At 41.7% G+C, this 21,982-nt stretch overlaps 2 protein-coding genes across 4 annotated transcripts in view; one reads left to right on the top strand and one right to left on the bottom strand.

The window, feature by feature from the left end:
* The window catches only part of LOC126188205 (quinone oxidoreductase-like), a 91,969-nt gene extending 86,497 nt beyond the window's left edge, over nt 1–5,472 (bottom strand). Inside the window, exon 1 of one of the 2 annotated variants that reach the window (XM_049929756.1) lies at nt 5,035–5,472. In XM_049929756.1, the coding sequence (XP_049785713.1) occupies nt 5,035–5,337 (303 nt within the window). In that variant the 5' untranslated portion in view covers nt 5,338–5,472. Of the gene's footprint in view, nt 1–5,019 lie in introns of both variants that reach the window. The other variant, XM_049929755.1, reaches the window with a different exon arrangement.
* A 234-nt stretch (nt 5,473–5,706) lies between these two features.
* The window catches only part of LOC126188204 (ADP-ribosylhydrolase ARH3-like), a 40,328-nt gene continuing 24,052 nt past the window's right edge, over nt 5,707–21,982 (top strand). The window contains exons 1-3 of one of the 2 annotated variants that reach the window (XM_049929754.1): nt 5,707–5,869; nt 6,008–6,173; nt 6,256–6,355. In XM_049929754.1, the coding sequence (XP_049785711.1) occupies nt 5,852–5,869; nt 6,008–6,173; nt 6,256–6,355 (284 nt within the window). In that variant the 5' untranslated portion in view covers nt 5,707–5,851. The remainder of the gene's footprint in view (nt 5,870–6,007; nt 6,174–6,255; nt 6,356–21,982) is intronic. The other variant, XM_049929753.1, reaches the window with a different exon arrangement.

Genomic DNA, 21,982 nt, shown 5'->3' on the forward strand with positions numbered 1-21,982 from the left:
TCAGAAAGGCCATTAATAATATTTTTGACAGGTAATTATTATATCTATACATCTCTACAAACTACCAGTATTGGAACTGGCTGTTACCCTAATTGGAAAGTCTACCACTTCCATTCTAAGAGTATGTCAGGTGTCAGGGTCTACTCTGTTTCTATTATATGTTAACAAGTTCACATTAAAGTCACCCATTACACTGAATGAATTAGCTTTTCTAGACAGGTGCAGCAGAAATGATTCACTGTGTCTCAGAAGAAAAAAAAAAATCCAGATTTCCACAAGGTGTCATGTAAATTGACAGATTAATAACTCACTAAAGCCAACATATTCATCTTGAGAGAACAGTAATTATATTCACTTTTTAAACAATTTTTATATATTGTTTATTTCTCAGTCCAGCTCACATTTTTTTAAAAATTTATTCATTTATTTTTAATACTGTGACTAGTTTCAGGCCCCCTGGACCATCCTCAGATCTACATGGTTGAGTCAGCAACCTGTTGAATCTGTATCACGACCACATACCATAAATCAGAAAATTATTCTGATGTGTGATTCTGATACAGCAGAAAGGTGGAAGGAGTATATAGAGGGTCTATACAAGGGCGATGCACTTGAGGACAATACTATGGAAATGGAAGAGGATGTAGATGAAGATGAAATGGGAGATATGATACTGTGTGAAGAGTTTGACAGAGCACTGAAAGACCTGAGTTGAAACAAGGGCCCGGGAATAGACAACATTCCATTAGAACTACTGCCGGCCTTGGGAGAGGCATTCCTGACAAAACTCTACCATCTGGTGAGCAAGATGTATGAGACAGGTGCAATACCCTCAGACTTAAAGAAGAATATAATAATTCCAATCCCAAAGAAAGCAGGTGTTGGCAGATGTGAAAATTACCGAACTATCAGTTTAATAAGTCACAGCTGCAAAATACTAACATGAATTCTTTACAGACGAATGGAAAAACTAGTAGAAGCCAACCTCAGGGAAGATCAGTTTGGATTCCGTAGAACTATTGGAACACGTGAGGCAATACTGACCCTACGACTTATTTTGGAAGCCAGATTAAGGAAAGGCAAACCTACGTTTCTAGCATTTGTAGACTCGGAGAAAGCTTTTGACAATGTTGACTGGAATACTCTCTTTCAGATTCTGAAGGTGGCCGGGGTAAAATACAGGGAACGAAAGGCTATTTACAATTTGTACAGAAACCAGATGGCAGTTATAAGAGTTGAGGGGCATGAAGGGGAAGCAGTGGTTGGGAAGGGAGTGAGACAGGGTTGTAGCCTCTCCCCGGTGTTATTCAATCTGTATATTGAGCAAGCAGTGAAGGAAACAAAAGAAAAATTCGGAGTAGGTATTAAAATCCATGGAGAAGAAATAAAAACCTTGAGGTTCGCCGATACATTCTAATTCTGTCAGAGACAGCAAAGGACTTGGAAGAGCAGTTGAACGGAATGGATAGTGTCTTGAAAGGAGGATATAAGATGAACATCAACAAAAGCAAAACGAGGATCATGGAATGTAGTCGAATTAAGTCGGGAGATGCTGAGGGTATTAGATTAGGAAATGAGACACTTTAAGTAGTAAAGGAGTTTTGCTATTTGGGGAGCAAAATAACTGATGATGGTCGAAGCAGAGAGGATATAAAATGTAGACTGGCAATGGCAAGGAAAGCGTTTCTGAAAAAGAGAAATTTGTTAACATCGAGTATAGATTTAAGTGTCAGGAAGTCATTTCCGAAAGTATTTGTATGGAGTGTAGCCATGTATGGAAGTGAAACATGGGCGATAAATAGTTTGGACAAGAAGAGAATAGAAGCTTTCAAAATGTGGTGCTACAGAAGAACGCTGAAGATTAGATGGGTAGATCACATAACTAATGAGGAGTTATTGAATAGGATTGGGGAGAAGAGAAGTTTGTGGCACAACTTGACTAGAAGAAGGGATCGATTGGTAGGACATGTTCTGAGGCATCAAGGGATCACCAATTTAGCATTGGAGGGCAGTGTGGAGGGTAAAAATCATAGAGGGAGACCAAGAGATGAATACACCAAGCAGATTCAGAAGGATGTAGGTTGCAGTAGGTACTGGGAGATGAAGAAGCTTGCACAGGACAGATTAGCATGGAGAGCTGCATCAAACCAGTCTCAGGACTGAAGACCACAACAACAACATGTCTACTTGCCCAAGCCAAATACTGAATGATCAGAAACAGTTCCCTGACCCCCCAGTTCTAACTGCAGATAGTGCTAATAAGCCTATCCAGAACACTCTGTAATTCACTCCTCTACTCACATGTCCCATTTTCCTTGCCCTGTTAAAATTTTACTTAGTATAACTGCATAGAATAGTTTCACTTGCTGGGATTGGATTTCAGTTGTTGGGCTTTAGAAGTTGGGAGTTCTGTCAGGTGGGGTGGATAGAGGGAGAGTAGGTGAGAGGTAGGAGCAGGTTTTCTGGCTTGGAGTGCGGGAGGGTGGGGTGGCAGGTGTTTGGTCCAGGCATGGGATGCACAGGTATCAGAGTCAGTGAGACGCAGCACATGATGAAGATGATTTGGATAGGGAGGAGGTGACAGGACAGAGAAAAGGAAAACTGTTGGGTGGAAGGTGTTGGGACAGTGGGTCAACATAGGTTGAAGCCAAGAGGATTCTGGGAGTGAAGGGTGTGTAGCAAGGACAATACCAAAGTGCTTAGCTCAGAAAAGCTGGTGATGGAGGGAAGGATCCAGACTGTTTGGGTTGTGAAGCAGCCATTGAAATCAAGCATGTTGTGTTTGGTTGCATGTTTGTTCTTAGTTACAGTTTGTCGGTGGTCATTCATCCTGGTGGACAGCTGTTTGGTTGGCATACTGACATAAAAAGCTGTGCAGTGATTGCAGCAGAGTTGCTGTATGGCATGGCTTCTTTCACAGGTGGCCCTGCCTCTGATGGTGTATGAGGTCTGTTGAAAAAATTGTGGAATATTTGTAATTTCGAGATAGTGGTGTGTTGGAGTGAAATGCGCTTGGCATCTCTGCACACGCCTGTGTTTAATGTGTAACTGCCATTGTTGTATGGCTGTTAGCTACTGTTCAGTGCTGTATTGAGCAGAACGTTGTGTTGCACAGTCTGCAGATTTCAAGATGGCGAAGTTAGAGGAGCAATGCGTCCAGGAACGTCAGCGAAATTGCGCGTGCCAATTGCACACTGACTGTCTGAAAGATTGCACAAGAATGTAACATTTCAGTTGGACCATGTCATGAAATCCTGAAACAGAATCTTGGAATGCACTGTATTGCTGCCAAGTTCATCCCATGGCTCATGAGCCAAGACCAGAAAGACCTTCACATCACAATCTGTGAAGAGCTTTTGGATCATGCAAATGAGAGGGAGATATTTCTTAAGAGAATCATAACTGATATATATGGTTATGATGTTGAGACCAAGGTTCAGTCTCCACAATGGGTTGGGAAAGGTTCTCCCTGACCGAAAAAAGCTTGTCAGGTCAGGTCAAATGTCAAAGTGATGCTGCTAGTATTCTTTGACTTTGAAGGGTTAATTCATCATGAATTTGTGCCACAGGAACAAACTGTTAATCGGTGGTACTATTGGGATGTGTCTGCAAGAAAATGTGAGAAGGAAATGGTCTGACATGTGGTGAGACAATTCATGGCTCTTTGCGTCACAACAATGCACCTGAACATTCATCCCTGTTGGTAGAAACGGCGCTGGGAGCAGTGTATCACTTGTGGAGGAGAGTATTTCAAAGTAGATTATGCACAATAAGTAAAAGGTAAGCATAGAAAAATTTTGTGTACAAAGTTCTGCAATCTTTTCAATAGACCTCGTAAGATACACCTATGACAGGACTGGAGTAGGAAGTGCTGGGTGGGCTTATTGGGCAGGTCTTGTACCTGGGTCTTCTACAGAGATATTATGCCTGTGGCAAGGGTTGGGAGTGGGAGTGGCGTAGGGGTGGGAAGGATCTTGGATAGAATGTCCATCATTTCTGGGCATGATGATAGATAATCAAAGCCCTGGCTACGGGCATGGTTCTGCTGTTACAATCCATGGAGATATTGGGGACTGTAACAAGTGAACCATTTCTTTTCAACATTTCTTTAAATACTTGTTCAAGAGATGGACCACAAACATAGCTAGTTAATAATGAAAATCAACAACATTCTGGGAGACAAGTCAGATGAGGCCATTAAATATATGAGGAAAGACAGGCACAAGAAAATGATGTTTCAGTAGAAATGATTGAAGCTCAAGGGAAAATGGTACAAAAGGAACTTACAACATTATTTACAGGCTGTCCGTGAAGTGAAACAATTTTTAAAAGCTGGAACAATGCTGTAATTGTTTTAGTTCACATACAAGGAGACAAAACAGAAATTTAAAAATCAGTGTGCCTATCAGCCTCCACTGTATTATGTAAGAGACATTCCCTAAAGTTTTTTGCAACTGAATAGGGAAAAAAATGAAATTTAATAAGGCAAAAAACAAACTCACATTAGAAGACTATACATCACAATGGCTAAATTGTAGTTTTATCTTGAATGAAATTATAAAACAGAGCAGTGAGTAAGCAATGAACTGCACTCAACCTGGTGAACATAAATTGTTGAGAAAGCTTTACATCTAGTCTCAATAAAATCTGTATTGCCATACAGAAAACAATATTGGATGGAGCAGGTCATGGGAAAGGGAAGATGGCTATGAAGAGAGAAAAGGGAAAATCAGGCCAGGTAGGGGTTACTAAAGAGTGCACTGCCATGGAACAAGTAACTTCATAAGGGCAGAAATATGGAAATTAAGATGGCTTAGCTTTAGTGCTAAATAAAAAGTGCGAAAAAAGTCATGTAAACTTTGTGAGATTATCATTCCTTGTAATTAGCAATCATTCAATAAGAAATTTACAAAAAGTAGGATAGAGTAAAAGAGAAAAGAAATGGGGAGTGAGAATCTCGTGTGGGAACATGGACCTCCAAATAATTAGTGCTGTATTATTGGCTCTAATGCGTAATACCTTAAAGTTCTTCACCGTTTCGCCGACTTCCTCTACTTCTCCAGCTACATCCTTCCCCAGAATTGCAGGTAGTTCTGGCAAGAGTCCATAACCGCCACTTCTAATATACGTGTCGGCGGGATTAATACCTGCAGCCCTAACACGAATAAGCACCTCGTTATGTTTTATGCTTGGAATAGGGATGGTTTCAGTTTTTAAAACTTCTGGCCCGCCAAATTTGTGAATTCGCACGGCTTTCATCATCTTTAACAACTGTGCCATGCCCCTCTTATCAACATATAAAGCTAGAGATAACCTGTTCGCGGCCAAGGGAAACATAGTCCTAACGTACTTCAAACTCAAGTTTTAGACTAGTAAAATTTTCGCAGTTCTTAAGAAACAATTTCTCAAGATTCAGTCACTTCGCAAATATTACGGGTAGTCAACAGGAATGATAGTCTTCATAGAATGAGTTCAGCCGCATTGAAAAATTGAAATTCATGTCCAAGGTCATTTGGTTGTTATTGTCTGGCTTTTAAGTTTGGGTGTTGGGACGCTATTCTTTCATTATGTAATGCTGAAAATAATATTGGGTTGGAAATTGTAATTCCTCTATGGCTTTGGCTGTAACGATATTATTTAAAAACTGGCAGCAGATTATACAGCTCAGCGCCTAGTACAATGTAATTCACGTGCAATTACACGGTTTCTTGCACATTTCAAGGGTCTAATTATACAGCATCCCCACAGATGTTACACAAATACTGCTAGTACGTAACAGGTGCTAATAAAAAAAAGTCGTGTCATACCCTTACGCTAGCGTCCTTGTTACCTTACTCGAGCAAAAGCAGTCATGCAACGAATTCTGCCCGTAAGATTTATATATAAAGGTTTTTCTATTATATCGTATTTTAGTATGGAAATGAGCTGATGATCAGCTCGTTGCTCAGTTAAGATCTCTGATAGTTATCATGTTGTAAAATAAACACACTGATTATTTCAAATGAAGGTGATGACAAAGATGGATCTCAGCACACTGTCGCAGAAATTTCGCGGTTGTATGCTAGGTAGTCTTCTTGGAGACTGTCTGGGTGCTCCATATGAGGGAGATAGCAGTGTTTCGAAAGCGGTTCTTCAACAATATTTTGACAAAATTGAAGGCCCGCCTTTCAAAGGTACCGGGATTATGTTGAATGTAAACATCTACCTTGCAGTTTACAACGCATAGAAAACTTGTACAATTTATTTGTTTTGCAGCTCCAATAAAACAATATACAGATGACACTGCAATGACGAAGTGCGTGGCGGAATCGCTGATAGACTGCCGTGGCTTTGAGCCCCAAGATATGGCGAAGAAGTAAGTACTTTCAGTGGAATAAAAGTGTTTATGTAAAGTTAGAAATTAACCCTTGCATATCACGATGACAGGTCAGCATGTTAGTAATAAGTGACTTTCACTTTTGACACGGCAGTGTAATGGTGCATCACGCCAGAATCGCCGAATTGTGGAATATTAGATTGGAGTCCCTTGGTGATTTAGTTATTTACAGTTTGTGGACTCCCGTTTGGTTTACTCGCCCCGCTCCCCTTCTCCCTGAACTCTGCAAAATTTGTTTTTGAAAAAGTGACATTACCAACCGTTGTAGCCACAAACAAAGATTTAATAAAGTGCGTTTTTTTCCCATGTGGTGAGTGACGAGTAGGTTACAGTTGTATTATTGACGACCAATAGGGTAGGTTACAAAACTGGACTGAGAAAGTTTTGAGTGACTTCAATTCCAGTGAAAAAAAAAAGATTAATTTATGAGCACAGTAACAGCTGATGCTAAATGTGTTTTCATTTCTGGTAAAGTTTTTTATGTAAAGCCCATCAGAAAAGAATACTGTTCAAAGTAACTACAAGGAAAATTGCAGTGAAGCCGAGTGTCAAACACTGTACACAGAATTTAAAGACCACTTCTTTTGCTTGTGAGTCGAGTGCGTTAACCCTACATTGCTCATTATCTTTTTGCATATCTAGAGGCCACAATTTAATATCGTGCACAAATATTTACAGTACAGTAATTTTGAAAAATTAATTTTTCAACCTTCCCACTGTCGGTAGTGATGTTGGCCATCTCAGAGACATTGTATACAATATTTACATTGCAGCATAGATAAACACGTATATTGAATTACATAAAATAGTGGAAGTGCAAAAAAGCAGCATCTTAAAATACTCTTTCCACAATTTTGTGTATACGTACAGAAATCCAAAATAAATAATTCATTTTACATTCCTACATCGTGCACAATCTATAGTTGTTTAATTTACTGTTAAAATTAACTTTTTTACACCCTTTGTGTAAGAGCAATCTGTCCTAAAATATGCTCCCTGCATTTACAGATTATCTAAAAGTTATTTTGAAACCCTCTTGACACCCCCCCCCCCCCCCCCCCCACACACACACACACCTGCTGCTCCACCCCATGTTAAGTATGGTACATAGGGGAGGTCGGAAAGTGAAGAGCACGTTTTTCGGTATTGTATAAAAAAATAGTTAATGAATACTCTCCTGTATTCTTTCAGCTGATAGCTCTTGGTCTTTTGCCTGTGAGCCGTGATTCCTGCCTCTTCCTTTGTGTGCTATCATATGCAGTTTTCTGTAATCATTTGTTCGACTTAAGCCTTGCTGGTTCTTTCGGCTCCTGTAGGGTACTTCCTTTACTATGTCCAGGACTTTCCATTGCTTATTCTGTCCATTCATGTCGGTCCTACTCAGCTTCTATGAAATTACATTTCATTTGCATATATCTTGGATAAACCCTTATCTTCATTGTCAAGGTTTCAGAAACGCTGGTCAGGATAGATTAACAGTACAAAGCTCTGTTCACTTCATAGCAATGGTGCTGTTTGGATACCTTCCTTCATACACGCAGTGGTCAGTAAATCTGTTCATGGAGTGAGAGTATTCAGGGTTTGTGATGAGTTTTACATTAACAGGCTTAAGCAACCGCTTCAGACTACTACTGCGAAGTTTGCTAACAAATTTTAACTGTAGCTAATCTACTAAACTTGTTATTGCCACTAATCTACTCACTGATAATTGTGACAGTGACTGATTCCTTTACATATGTTAGGATAAAAATGGCAAAATTCTTCATTTGTGTGGGCATACTGTCTGCAGTTGCTTTATAATTATTGAAGGTATTTTAAATCTGTTTTTCCAGCTATGAGTAAGTGTGTATTTTTGTCTCCAAATGCGTTTATTATATTTAAATAGAAGACATCAGTTGTCTGTAATGTAAAATATTTACAATTTGGCTTACTTTCCAGCTCATAAAGTCGTAATGGTGGTGAGGTGGGAGGGGTGTGGCAAAGATGAGTGGAATGGAGCGTGAGTTGAAGGAAAAGGGGGTGAGGAACAAGCATTGAAGAAGTGAAAGGAGGGGAAATTTAGAGTAAGACAGAGTGAGATTTTCTTGAAGAGGCAGGGGATGTCTTTCTTTACTAGTTTGTATGATGTTCCTATATATTTATTTTGCTTAGTCTATGGTGTTTCTGTTTAAGGTAGTCTTCGAATGTGGAGTGGTGTATGCTGTATTTTTGTGCCCTGGTGTGCTCTTTATATCTTCTGTCAAATCAATCAGTGACTAACTTTCTCAATCATTTTGCAAATACCCAAACAATAACACACCATAATTTTCTGAACACAATGCCCTACGTGAAAACACCTCACCACACCCCACCTCCCCATCCAACAAGAAAAACATCACAACACACCACACCAACCATCCTAGAAAAAACCCCTCCGCTGAACTCATCCCAACTCAAAACTGTGTACCAAACCAACTCAACCCAATAAACCCTCAAGCCAGATAAGCCAAATATGGCATGTTTCAACATAGCCACCCACCAAAGCTGTCCTCTGCAATATGTCTTTCACCCTACCTCTGGTTGGGCAGTATCAGCTTGAGGGTGCACAATATTATGACAGTACAGTGCCACGTCTCAGGCTGTTTCCGTTCATGCATTTCTGCTGCTCACAAGATTTTTATTTAAAGACTTGTGAACACCTGGTCTTTCAGCAAAATGAACTTCCTTGTATTACTAATTACGGTATGTGGAACATGCAGCAAAGGCGAGTACCCCTTACAGCAGTGAAGATTTTTGCTCTTATCTGTGTTTGGCAATGACTTACGCCACAACTCTTCCCAGAATTCAGGCGACTGATAACACAGTCAGAACAGTTCAGACATTATCCCATAAGTTGTCAGGAGTTGGACTGAACATCAGATTAATATTACATTCAGAATCATATTCAATCCAAATTGGAGTATTGCTTAAGGTAATAGTGTTAAACCAATTAAATTTTGATAATGCCATATAAATATTCTGAAAGGTCTCATTAACACTAACATGTGCTTTCAGCTATTAGGAATTAAGATCAAACTGCAAGAACTTGAGAAAACATGTAGGGGCTCTGCCCTTAGCCCTGTTTTGTTAAACTCGTGTAGTTATTTTGGTTCTCGGATTCAGATGTGCTGTAAATAGGAATTCTCATTCATGAGGCACTTTTCGCTTTTCTTAGCAAAGTATCAGGGAAATACGGAAGCGTCAGATTCGGCCCGTCTGTTTTGACCCATGACGTCACAAATATGGCGGAAACAAAAACAAACACACACACTTTCCACAAGAAGCCTAATGACACTAACAGGACAAGCGCGGGAAATGGGGTGTTTTGGGTGGGGGGCAAACTAAATATAAACAAATTTAGACGCCTTGTGTAGCTACAACGTGTAAGTGAAGACAGCCATGCATGAATACCTGCCCACCTCCCCAGGGGTCGTAACCCCTGCAACCCATAGAAGATAAAGATGCTTCAGTAGCTGATTAGTGTTTTTTGTCTTTAAAAAAAAAAAAAATCTCACAGGATAGAACGAACAGATCAGAAAGATAAATATAATAAACTAAAACATAAATTGGAGGAAACAGATAATTAAAATAAGTGATAAGTGTTTTTAAATTAAAAAAAAAATCTCACGAGATAGAACGAACAGATCAGAAAAGTAAATAAAAGGTTTGAATGATGTTAGTGGTGATTCACTTAATGTAGCACTGACTACTGAAGTAAAGGTAGTGTGGGGGCATCGGTACTTCTAAGTTCTACCTACTTCATCCTGCTCCGCATGCAAGCATACATTATACACTGATGTATGATGAGGAACACCTGCCCTGCTACATCACCTCATGTTTCCCTCAATGCAGAGAATGGATCCAAAAACCCCTCACATTTGAAGAGAGGCACCCGTCAGTCTGCTCAATCTGATATATGAAGCACTTGTCTCATTAGCACCAAGCAGACACAAGACTCCATTCTTGTCATTACATTAATTCTGCAGATAATTCCTTAACAAATGTTACTGTGTGCTACACAACTGAAACGGCAGTCGCTACATGTTTCGTATGTTACAGTTAGTTAAGTAATAAGCCCATTGCAATCTTGCTTCCACTGCTCTAAAACATACTGACTGATAGTTACTTGACTAAATAGGTGCTACACGCTGATTCACGTGTATTTGACATGAATTAACAGCATCACAAAACAGTGACTATGGAAAGGATGCTGTTAGTGATATTACACAGATAGAAAGAAAATGTTCGCAAATTATTACTATTGTCTTAAAAAACTGTTGTGTGCAAAATGCAATGCAGAAAATGTTTTGTTACTGAGTGGTAGTCAGTGGACGTCCAGGACTAGAGCTGGATTATCCTGCTATGTTTGCCAGATATTTATGTCTAGCTTTAATGAAATATTACCAAGAATCTGTGCATAATAAGCGGCGGTAAGTTGGAAAATTATGTTTTTTACTGCAAGATGGTCATTTTAAGAATAAATTACAATGTCTTGTCATTTACATTGTGGGAAATCTGCTTCTTTTTACCTTTACCTCTGCTACACCAATGAAAAATGTTTACGTTCTTGATGCCTCACTAGCTGTGACAGATTTAATTTTCAGTGGCCATTTGAGCCCATATTTTCAGTAATAGCTTGTTTCCTGCACAGGAGCTTTTCTTTGTTGGTACTTTATCTTAGCGTACGAAGTCTCCCTCTGGCTATTCACATTTTGCAGTCAGTGCTCTATTGTAGTTGCTTAATTCCTCTCTTTTGGGGATGGTGCCAATGACAGCAAGCTGTTCGCTGCAGGATGTCAAATCAAACACCTTTCAGCTGTCTAATTTCCAAACTGTTATTTTATTTGGCTATCAGTTCCAGCAATGTACTATACCGTCGTCAGGCCCCTGACTGACACCCGTATAGGAAGATTCCAACCTCGGTTCTGGTCAAAATAGGGGCCAGCATTCAAATACTGGTACCTGCAGATTTCTGCTTGATACAATGATCACTTCAACCATCATCTGCCAACTATTAGATAAAACCAACTACAGTTGTCAGATGATGGTTGATGTGGTGGCTGTATCAAGCAGAAATCTACAGGTAAGAGTATTTGAATGCTAGCCCCTATTTTGACTGGAGTCAAGCTTGGAATCATCTTACACATCAGTCAGGGGCCTGAAGAATGCATAGTAAATTGCTGAAACTGGTAGTAAAATAAAATAACAGTTTGGAAATTAGATGGCTGGAAGGTGTTTGATTTGAATCCTCAAGAAAAATACTTTTTAAATTTATAATTATAATAAAAAATGTATTGCCTACTCATAATGTTAGCAGTATAAACACTGGAGATGCTCCAAAAATGTGAATAACATTTAGCGATGAGCTTCCTAGTTTTCAGTACACTTAAGACAGAAAAACACACACAAGTTTGACAGTTATTGGTGTATGGTTATTTTGCATTCGATGCATCAGAGTGTTGTTTGTAACTAAGCTCTATTCCTTAGACCTAGTTACAGAAATGCAAATAAGACTTAGTGGCATATAATTTTAGTATTCTGATCCTTGGCAGTCGCATTTTCGAGACAGAATCTGTAGTCACCTCGCAACTGACTCGAGTAAGACATTGGCTGGTATTCTTCGTCCTAGTAGTGTAACTGAATCTGACAACAATGCAGGAAATGTTTGGCAATTCTGTGAATGATGAGGTACGTGCTGGATGGCACAGAATTATCCTGCTTAATTCACTTGATCTAGTCATGTAATTGTTGCTGAATAACCTGAGTGATTCGTACATAAGGTGCGAAATAAGTTTTATCAGTCTAGGGTTCCGAGCCCAGGAAAGTCATTAGATGTGGAAATTTCAACTAATATTGTCTTTTATGCTGTGATTTAGCTTTTGTTTCCACAACTGGGGCAATAACAGAGAGACAAATATTGTAGCTCTTCACTAGCTCTGAGGTAACGTGGTCACCTGTGAAGCGATGGCTGCTTTGCTTATGTTTCCAGTCTCACCGAAGACCAAATTTCTGTCAGTTTTGTGACAGAGCTAGGGGCAGCCAGATCACAAATCAATAAGGAAGTCTTATTTTATTTATGAATTGCCACATTTCTATATTACTTGAGCATGACATGGGGCAGCAAGTAAACAGTGTGTTTCCAAGTCCATTGTGAATAACACAGGGTGTATCTAAAAGAATAGTCTGATTTGGCACATCTGTATTTCTGAAACTAATGAACATATACAATGATTTTTTATGAATGGGGAAACTCAGTTTTATCCTTACCTTTTCATGGTTGTTCAATATGCCCTCTTCAGGTGCACGGCATATGTCAATGCAGTATTCATATTATTCCCACACTGCAGCGAGTTTGTCTTGAGTTACAGCTTCCACAGATGCTGTTATGTAATGTCTCAGTTCATTCATTGTTGTTCGTCATGGAGGCACATAAACAGTCTTTTATAATCCCCAGAAGAAATAATCACACAGTCAGGTCCGGTGATCTTGGAAGCCAGTAATGTAAGGCTGAATCATTCGGCCCAGTGTGACCGATCAATCATTAAGTAATCCTTTTATTTAAAAATTCCTGCACTTCTGGATGCCAGTGCGGCAGTGCCCCATCCTGTTGGTAAATGAAATCGTTTGAATCGGTCTCCAACTGTGGAAAATGAAAGCTTTCAAGCATATCAAGATATGTGTTTTCTGTAACAGTGTTCTTGGCAAAGAAAAATGTACCATACACCTTTCCCATGAAACTGCACAAAACACATTAAATTTTGGAGAGTTCCTCTCATGTTGTACAGCTTAACGTGGTTGCCCCATACCCCATATTCTCACATTATCAAGGTTCAATTTTCCATTTAGGTGGAATGTTGCCTCGTCACTAAACACTAAGTGTGGAAGAGAACTGTCATCCTCAATTTTGCCAAGGACAAAATTATAGAGCTCCACACGTTGTTCGTTGCCTTCACGGTGAGCTTGCAATAGCTGAATTTCGTGTGGTTTCATGTGTAAATGTCGACATAACACGTGCCAGATGGACAGATGGACATTGGGGGCATGTTGAGCTGTCGAGCTGCATGGCGAACGGATTTCTGCGGACTCCTTGTGAAACTATGGTGGAAGCATTCAACATCTGAGTCAATATGTTGTTCATGGACATATCTCAAATAACGTAAGTTATGATTTTTTTAAATCGGTTATTTGTTTTGATACACCCTGTATATTGCTAATTTGTGCCAATATAAGCTTGTTTGTGTTACGTATACCTTATATTTTATTATATATATATATATATATATATATATGGTTATAATAGAAGGAAACATTCCACGAAGGAAAAATATATCTAAAAACAAAGATGTGTGACTTACCAAATGAAAGTGCTGGCAGGTCGACAGAATTTTGTGTGTATGTTTGTGTGTCTGTCGACCTGCCAGCACTTTCATTTGGTAAGTCACATCATCTTTGTTTTTATATATATATATATATATATATATATATATATATATATATATATATAATAGAGGGAAACATTCCACGTGGGAAAAATATATTTAAAAAGAAAGATGATGAGACTTACCAAACAAAAGCGCTGACAGGTCGATAGACACACAAACAAACACAAACATACACACAAACAAACTCTTTGCCTTTACAAATGTCTGCTTGTGTCTTGTATGTGTGGATGGATATGTGTGTGTGTGCGAGTGTATACCTGTCCTTTTTTCCCCCTAAGGTAAGTCTTTCCGCTCCCGGGATTGGAATGACTCCTTACCCTCTCCCTTAAAACCCATATCCTTTTGTCTTTCCTTCTCCTTCCCTCTTTCCTGACGAGGCAACCGTTGGTTGCGAAAGCTAGATTTTGTGTGTATGTTTGTGTTTGTTTGTGTGTCTATCGACCTGCCAGCGCTTTTGTTTGGTAAGTCTCATCATCTTTCTTTTTAAATATATTTTTCCCACGTGGAATGTTTCCCTCTATTATATATATATATATATATATATATATATATATATATATATATATATATTATTACAATAGACTTTGTGTATGGTTTCTGAGGTAAATGGTATTTCATTTGTATTAGTACATTGCATAATCTAATAATAAATCCTTTATTCTACATTGGAGAGAAGTTAATCAACATACAATTCTGTTACATTATCTAGAACAGTCTGACAATGCTCATTTAATTTACCAATTCGACACCTGTAGAATTCCATGTGATCTGAGTTAAAGATGTTGTCAAACCAGGTCTGAAGTGCATTTTAGTCCAGAGAGGTGTTTTCTTGACAATTTTTTTTGATAAGGAGCTAGAATGATAAACATTTGAGGGTATATGTTCAGAAGTAGTAGTATGTGAGGGGTGGCTTTTAAAACAAACTTGTGGATAGTTTTGTTTGTGAAATCAGCAGAGTGCATTACCTTATAGTAGCAACATGTGATGCAGTTTTGAAGGTTGTTTTTCTTACATTGTGATCAAAAAGTTTCCTAGTTGTCTGCAACAAATACCAGCTGTGATAGGCACACCCCTGGGGAGGATTTTGTAGTGTAAAACATCCTTTTTGAGCCACCAGATGCAAAATATTGTGTCCAGGCTGCGTGTAACTTGAGCATGTCTTTTGTTAGGACTCAGTCATTAATTTCTTCTTGTGAAGTTAACATAAATGCATTACCACTCATCACCAGTAACTATATTGCAAAGCCATACACAATGAGTGAACTAATGATGTTCAAGCAAAACTGCAGTAATAGTCATGTGTTTGGTTTTTGTTGCTTTGAATTAAAGATTCCAAGCTACCTCTGTTGCCTTCGCCATCGTCTTAAACCCAAAGCGAATAATGTATCTCAAATGTTAGACCTTTTTCTGGTTACACCTATTTTGCAACTCTGGAAAAATGTACTCAAGTTTCAAGCATGCGAAATCCAATGTGTAATTGCAAGGTAAATACTAAAACTACAAATAAGAAAATGACAGTTGACAACACTGATAGTGCTGCACTGCACTGCATTGCCCAGTTAGACAGTGGGTCTCATATGGCCGTTACCCAGTGGCTACTGTTGGGTGAGAAAACCCTGTGTAAAATGTTCTTATCTTAACGCAGCCATGAGCTGTAAGGCAGAATTGGTTTTGGAAGTATTTGCTATTACTGGTGGGTTAGACAGTGAAGCAAACTATCTTCAATGTTCCATCAGACATAACTTCAGTAGACACCCCAAATTGGATTTAAAAAAATAAGGCATTGAGGGGTCTCAAACTTGCACCTTTATATGTACATTGCCATATCATGCTTATGGTCAGATCTAGAATTCTGAGGGGCAGCCAATTATATTGGCCACCTTAAGTGAATGATTCCAACTTAGTCCCCCCTGCGGGTCCAGGGTAAGAATAGGCCTGAGGTATTCCTGCCTGTCGTAAGAGGCGACTAAAAGGAGTCCCTTCCCCTCAAGGGGTTAGTTTGCACCTGCATCCGGAGATGGACGGTTCAACGACTTACATTTGTGGTCATTTTGGTTTTTCGCTTATTCTGGTTTCTTCCTCCTTTGTTTGTTTCCTTTCTTTGTCCTTCTCCCTCTCTCACTGTCTTCCTTACTTTTTACATTGCCTTCTTCTCCTTGCCTTCTTGTCCACCCTATGGTCTCCGCCTCGGCGTTTGAGACAGTCTGTCCTTTCTTTCCCTCTCTCCCTTTTTCTCATATTCTTCTTTCCTACCTGTGCGTGCCTGAAGGCCAACCCACGCGTTTGCACGCGTAGCTGGTGATGGGGTAAAGCATAATTCCCTGCCCTGGGTAGACAAGTAGGGCCCATGCGTACCCCCTGGTAAAGGCCAGGCCCAGGGAGGAGTGTTTGCCTGAGCTGACACCTTCCGACCATGCTGATTGGTCCCTCCGTCCGTTTCTCGGGAGGGGTGTCCTGAGGTGTAAACATTCACCTAAGGCGGGAGCGCCCTCTGAGAGGGTCCCCTAAAGGAAGGAGCGTGCCATCGGAGACGCTGGCAATCGTGGGGGATTCATCCGCAATGGATTTCTCTTCTTCTTCTTCTTCTCTCTACTTCTGCCCAAAAACGGAAACTTGACCAGCCACCAGTGACAAAGTATTACCGCCTGCCCCAGAGTTCCTTGTAGTTTCTAGATCTGAGGACGGAAAGGATTTTTTGTCTGTCAACCCTTTCGTTATTCAGAAGGTGTAGGTGCCATAGCTGGACCTGTCAAGTCTTGTACCAGGATGCATAATGGTACCTTGGTGTTGGAAACTGAGAGCGCCTTTCAGGCACAAAAACTCCTTTGGGCCACACTCCTGTACACGTTGCCTGTCCAGGTGGAGGCTCACCGCACTTTGAATTCGTCGCGTGGTGTGGTATATACTAGATCACTTGACGGATTGACTGACAAGGAGGTTCAGTCTTTCCTCGCTGAGCGGGGCGTGACGGCTGTCCATAGGGTCATGAAAAAGGTCGACAATGACCTTGTACCGACCCGGACACTTTTCTTGACCTTTGATAGTGTTCAGCTGCCGTCGCGCATCAAAGCGGGCTATGGGGTTATTTCTGTTCGCCCCTATGTTCAGACACCTACGCAGTGCTACCAGTGTCAGCGTTCTAACCACACCCGCCAGTCTTGTTCTAATGCGGCTAAATGTGTCACTTGTGGCACGGACGCCCATGAGGGTGACTGCCCACCTCCGTCTCCTCGTTGCGTGAACTGTCAGTGACAATGCAGTGTCCTCTCGCGACTGTCCCATCTACAAGGATGAACGCTGTATACAGGAAATTCGGGTCAAAGAGAAAGTGTCCACCTCAGCTGCTCACAAGCTTTTTGCTAGTAGGAAGCCCACGCTGCTCCCAGTGGGGAAATACAGTACCGTCCTCGCCTCTCCTCGGCCTACCAGGGAAGTATCGACACAGACATGCGATCTGACCTTTAGCACTGCGGTCGTCCGTTTGGCCAGTGCTAAGATCGCCCGGTCAACGTCTCCTCTTCTTCCTGTCACCCCTAAGACACAAGCACTTTCATCAGCTTCTGCCAAGACTAAGACCCAAAAGTCAGATGCACGGGCGTTCAAGAAGGAACCGTCCTGTTGTAACCTCCCCCTCACTTATTGACCTTAATGATAATAAAAATTAAACCGTGTGTACCTAATGGAAATTTGGGAAAGGAAGTTGTCACCGAAGTTAATCTGTCGGTAAAGAGGGAGGAAAGGGTTACATCTAAATGCAAGGAAAAATGCAAATGAAACTGGTGGAAATTAATTTTGAAAAGGGGTAAAGTTAATAAAGAAAGTAAATGTGCAATCGTTACATTAACAAATTAACTGACGTTAATTAGATATTTGAGATTTGGGCAAAATTACGGTCGCCAGTCCTATGGACAACTACTACAGTAACTGAAAAAGAAAGGTTATTGTACATATAATTAGCACTAAAAGCGTGGCAACTGAAGGTTGACACGTGTTGTGTGAAAACTGAATGTTTGTCAGAAGTAATAAATTTCGCTACACTCTGACTTAATTTAGCAAAAGGATAAATAAAACCGGAAAATTTAAAGTTGATTTAGTGACTGAAATTAGTAGTGAACTTTGTTTCTGAAGCACTGTGAAATTCAATTAAATAAGGTTAGTCTTGGGCTACCTCAACAATCATTTCAAAAGCTACTTGAATCTACGCAATTTAGAAATGAGAGATTTAACATTGAACTTGAATTAAATGCTGTTGAACAATTAACAATAGTAAAATTTAGTACGTTCCAAGCTGAGCTGCAGTCACAGGTAAGCTAAAATATGGTAACAAAACTCACACTCTTAATTTGTGCTTGTGTAATCTAAATATTGTAACCAGCTATGAATACCTTAACTGAACTTTGAAATTAAAGCAGTGAAATGGAATGATATTACTTTAACGCTGACGTTTCAATTTCAACGACACTCTGGTTCATTTCGGAAAAGGAAGGGACCCTGGTTGGTAATGCAATTGGGACAATGAGCAACAAAGGTTCATGCTAAGTTGCTGTAATTTTGTGAGGCAAATGGAACAATTTTAAAAGCTGAGGTCTGCCATACAGTTCTAAAACTTTACGTGCTTCCAGTCTTCCTTGTTGGTTGATTGAAGGTTTGAAGTCATCGGTCACTCATTGTCGGCCGTCGCTGTTGCAGAAGCTGAATGTTGGCGCGCCTTTTTCTAGACACTGTCACCAGGCAAAATGGGCTCTTGATGTGCGCCAGCTAATGCTTCCCATCCGCGACACCGTGTCAGAAACTATCATAGCAAGTCGAGCGCAATTACATGCTGCCAAACCCCGAAAGCGCAGCAACTCGCGGGAGCGTCGCACAACACACTTGCTCCACCGCCCTACTCCAGCCAGACCCTGCTCTGCCCATGCCACGCAGCAGAGTTAACCCTACCAAAGATCCTAAACACTTTGGTTCTCCACACGACCTATCGACGTAATTGTTCGATAGCATAGTTTTCCCTAGGCAAGGCCCAGCATAAAAATACAGATAATATTTACAACACAAACCAATTATATATATATTGTAAAACAATTACTATATATAAAGACACCGAAATGTCATATCTTCAGGTAACAAAATTAAGAAAAAAAGATTTTAGTACAATAGATGGTAATAGGAGGATATGCATTTTCGACTTTACACCGTGAAGACTTCTTACGTACCCCGAACTCCCAGCCATCTACCAGTACTTCTACTAAACGACCTTCCAAGAAGGCTCATAGGAAGAAAAGTTCTTCTCTGCCACGGCGCGTTTCTTCTCCTGTGCCACCCAGCGGTTGCTGCCCCAGGCCATCATCCGTTTCGCCTGGCTGTGCCGCTGGTAGCCGCATATCTGGCCATTTACCGGCAGAGGAAGCTCCCCCTCACCACCCTCTTAACATGGTGGTCAACGAACCTATTGAAAAAATGGACGATGACTCTCTGCCTATTGATAGCGGCAGCAGTGCTCGCTCGAAGCCAGGCCCTCAGTGGCCTTCGAGGTGACCCCTTCTTGCTTCTCCTTTTTCTTCTCACGATGGTACTTCTTCATTGGAATATTCGCGGCATTCGCTCCAACCGAGAGGACTTGAAGTTGCTGCTACGCTTGCACTGTCCGCTCGTAGTAGCTCTCCAGGAAACGAAGCTACGCCCATGCGATTGTATTGACTTGGCACACTATACCTCTGTGCATTTTGACCTACCCCCTGTGGCAGGTATTCCGGCTCATGGAGAGGCTATGTTGCTGGCTTGGGATGATATCTACTACTATCCCATCACATTGCACACTGATCTGCAGGCAGTTGCCGTCCGAATTACTCTTCCCACTTTCACATTTTCCATTTGTACTGTTTACACTCCATCGTCTGCCATTACTAGGGCAGAAATGATGCAAATTATAGTTCAGCTACCTGCACCATTTTTGTTGACTGGAGACTTCAAAGTCACCAAATTTTTGCCTCACACAGCGAAACCACCTGCTACACAACCAGCAGGCCATAAAGGACTGAAGGAATACTCCCGCAAAGATTTTTTACATCCCTCCAGCCAACAAATATCTGAATCATATGCAAACTTCAAAGGTGCCAAGAAATCAAAGGCAAACGGTCTTCTCCCTCACCCACTTGAAAATCCTCTTCAATAGTGTAGACACACGATACCCTCACTCGGCCGGCCTCCATCAATAGTTCGCACTGCCAACCAGTTTTCCGTCCTGGACTCCACAGACTGACAAAGGGAGAATGTTAATGCCCCTGTAGTTCTCATGGTGCAGGATCCTCCAGCCTCTGCGCTCTGTAGCAGTGTGTCTTCGAAGGGTGGCACTCGGCAAGTGCCATGGTGACGCCCCTTCATTTTTTCCCTCCTTTTCTTTCCTTGTCTTGACTCTCCTCCAATAGAACATTGGTGGCCTTAGATCCAACAAGGAGGAATTGAGGCTGCTATTGGAATCGCAGCGTCCACTTGTTCTATGCCTCCAAGAAACAAAATTAGAAGAACGGCATGGTGCAGTGTTTCCGCTGCCAAAGGATGGGGCATGTGGCTCGTCACTGCTCCTTTCCGGAGGTGTGCATGAAATGCGTGGAGAACCACGCCAATGCGCACTGCCCATATTCGAAGAAGCGCACACCCAAGTGCACAAACTGCGGCGGTCAGCACGCGGCAAGCTACAGGGGCTGTGATGTCATCATTGCAACAGTAGCCCGCCAACGTGGCAAGCCGCTGGCATGCACCGGGGAAGATGCAGCAGGCCAACAATGAGACGATGCCGGCCACAGGAAGCAACGCCAGTGCCCAGCCATCCGAGGCTACGAGAAGAAGGCACTTTCGCACCACCAAACGTGCCCGAGAGGGGACACCAGACGGGCAGCGTGCAAACCCTCCTGGAGGGAAGGGGCGGCAACACTCAGACTGCTTCCCGCACACCCGCCGCACCCAGCTGTTGCGCAGCACCCTGTGTGAAAAACACCGACCTGGCTGCGGTCATCGCCTTGCTGTCTGTGGTGCTCAACCAGGTTCCACACCTGGCAGAGACGTTGCAGAGAGTCTCGGAGGCACTGCTGACATCTCTAGCTGCGCCGACTGCTGCTCAGACGGCCACCTAAGGTGGTCCCTGCGCCGTCCGTGCCGGGAGTATGGAAGACTGGGTCTTGCAGAAGGCCCACAACTGCTGACTGTCTCAGCCAGCGACGACGCTAAAATCTTGAAAAGGGCAACCCAGACGACACTAGCCACAACTGAAGAATTCTCAAGAAGATCACATATGGAAGAGTAGGGGAGGCAGAGCAGCCCAGCTGCTGATACTGCTCCACTACCAGGGGATGAAGGACCGACCCCTGAAGAAGATGCTCAGCATGCTTCCTCACGACCACTTTGACCTTTTGAATTTCTTTCCAGTCTGCTTTGGCGTACCCTCATAGGATGGCATTCCATCTTACGGCGGAGTCGTGTTGCTGATCTGGGATGACGTTCATGGTCAAACCATCTCCCTGAACACCTGGCAGCAAACTGTTGCCATCCGCATTTTCCTTCCTCAGTTCACCTTTTCCATTTGTACTGTTTACATCCCTCCGTCATTCGGTGTCACCAGGTCAGACTTCCTCCAGCTTATTGGGCAGCTAACTCACCCCTTTTTTCTGCTCAGTGACTTTAATGCACACCACCCACTTTAGGGCTCACGCAGAACCTGTCAGAGAAGTGCCCGCTTGGCTGACCTCAATCAACTCAACCTCACCTGCCTTAGCACTGAAGCAGCCACACTCCTTTCAGACTCCACTCACACCTATTCCCATTTGGATCTCTCATTCTGCACTGCCCAGCTTGCCCGTCGTCTTGAGTGGTCTGTTCTCTCTGCCATGTACTCAAGCGACCATTTCCCATTTGCTATCCATTTGCTGAGTCCTACCCCCACCTGTGTGCGAACCCAAATGGCAGCTTTCTAAGGCTGGCTGGTGGCTTTACTCCTCCCTGGTGACATTCGATAAACCACTTTTCCCAGTTGTGATGTCCAGGTAGAATACTTTAACAACATTATCCTTACCGTTGTAGAACGTTCAATTCTTCGTACTTCATTTTTAACATGCTGTTTTCCGGTCCGTTGGTGGACTGAGGTGTGTTGCGATGG

Source organism: Schistocerca cancellata, chromosome 5, assembly GCF_023864275.1.
Source record: "Schistocerca cancellata isolate TAMUIC-IGC-003103 chromosome 5, iqSchCanc2.1, whole genome shotgun sequence".
NCBI classification, from domain to species: domain Eukaryota; kingdom Metazoa; phylum Arthropoda; class Insecta; order Orthoptera; family Acrididae; genus Schistocerca; species Schistocerca cancellata.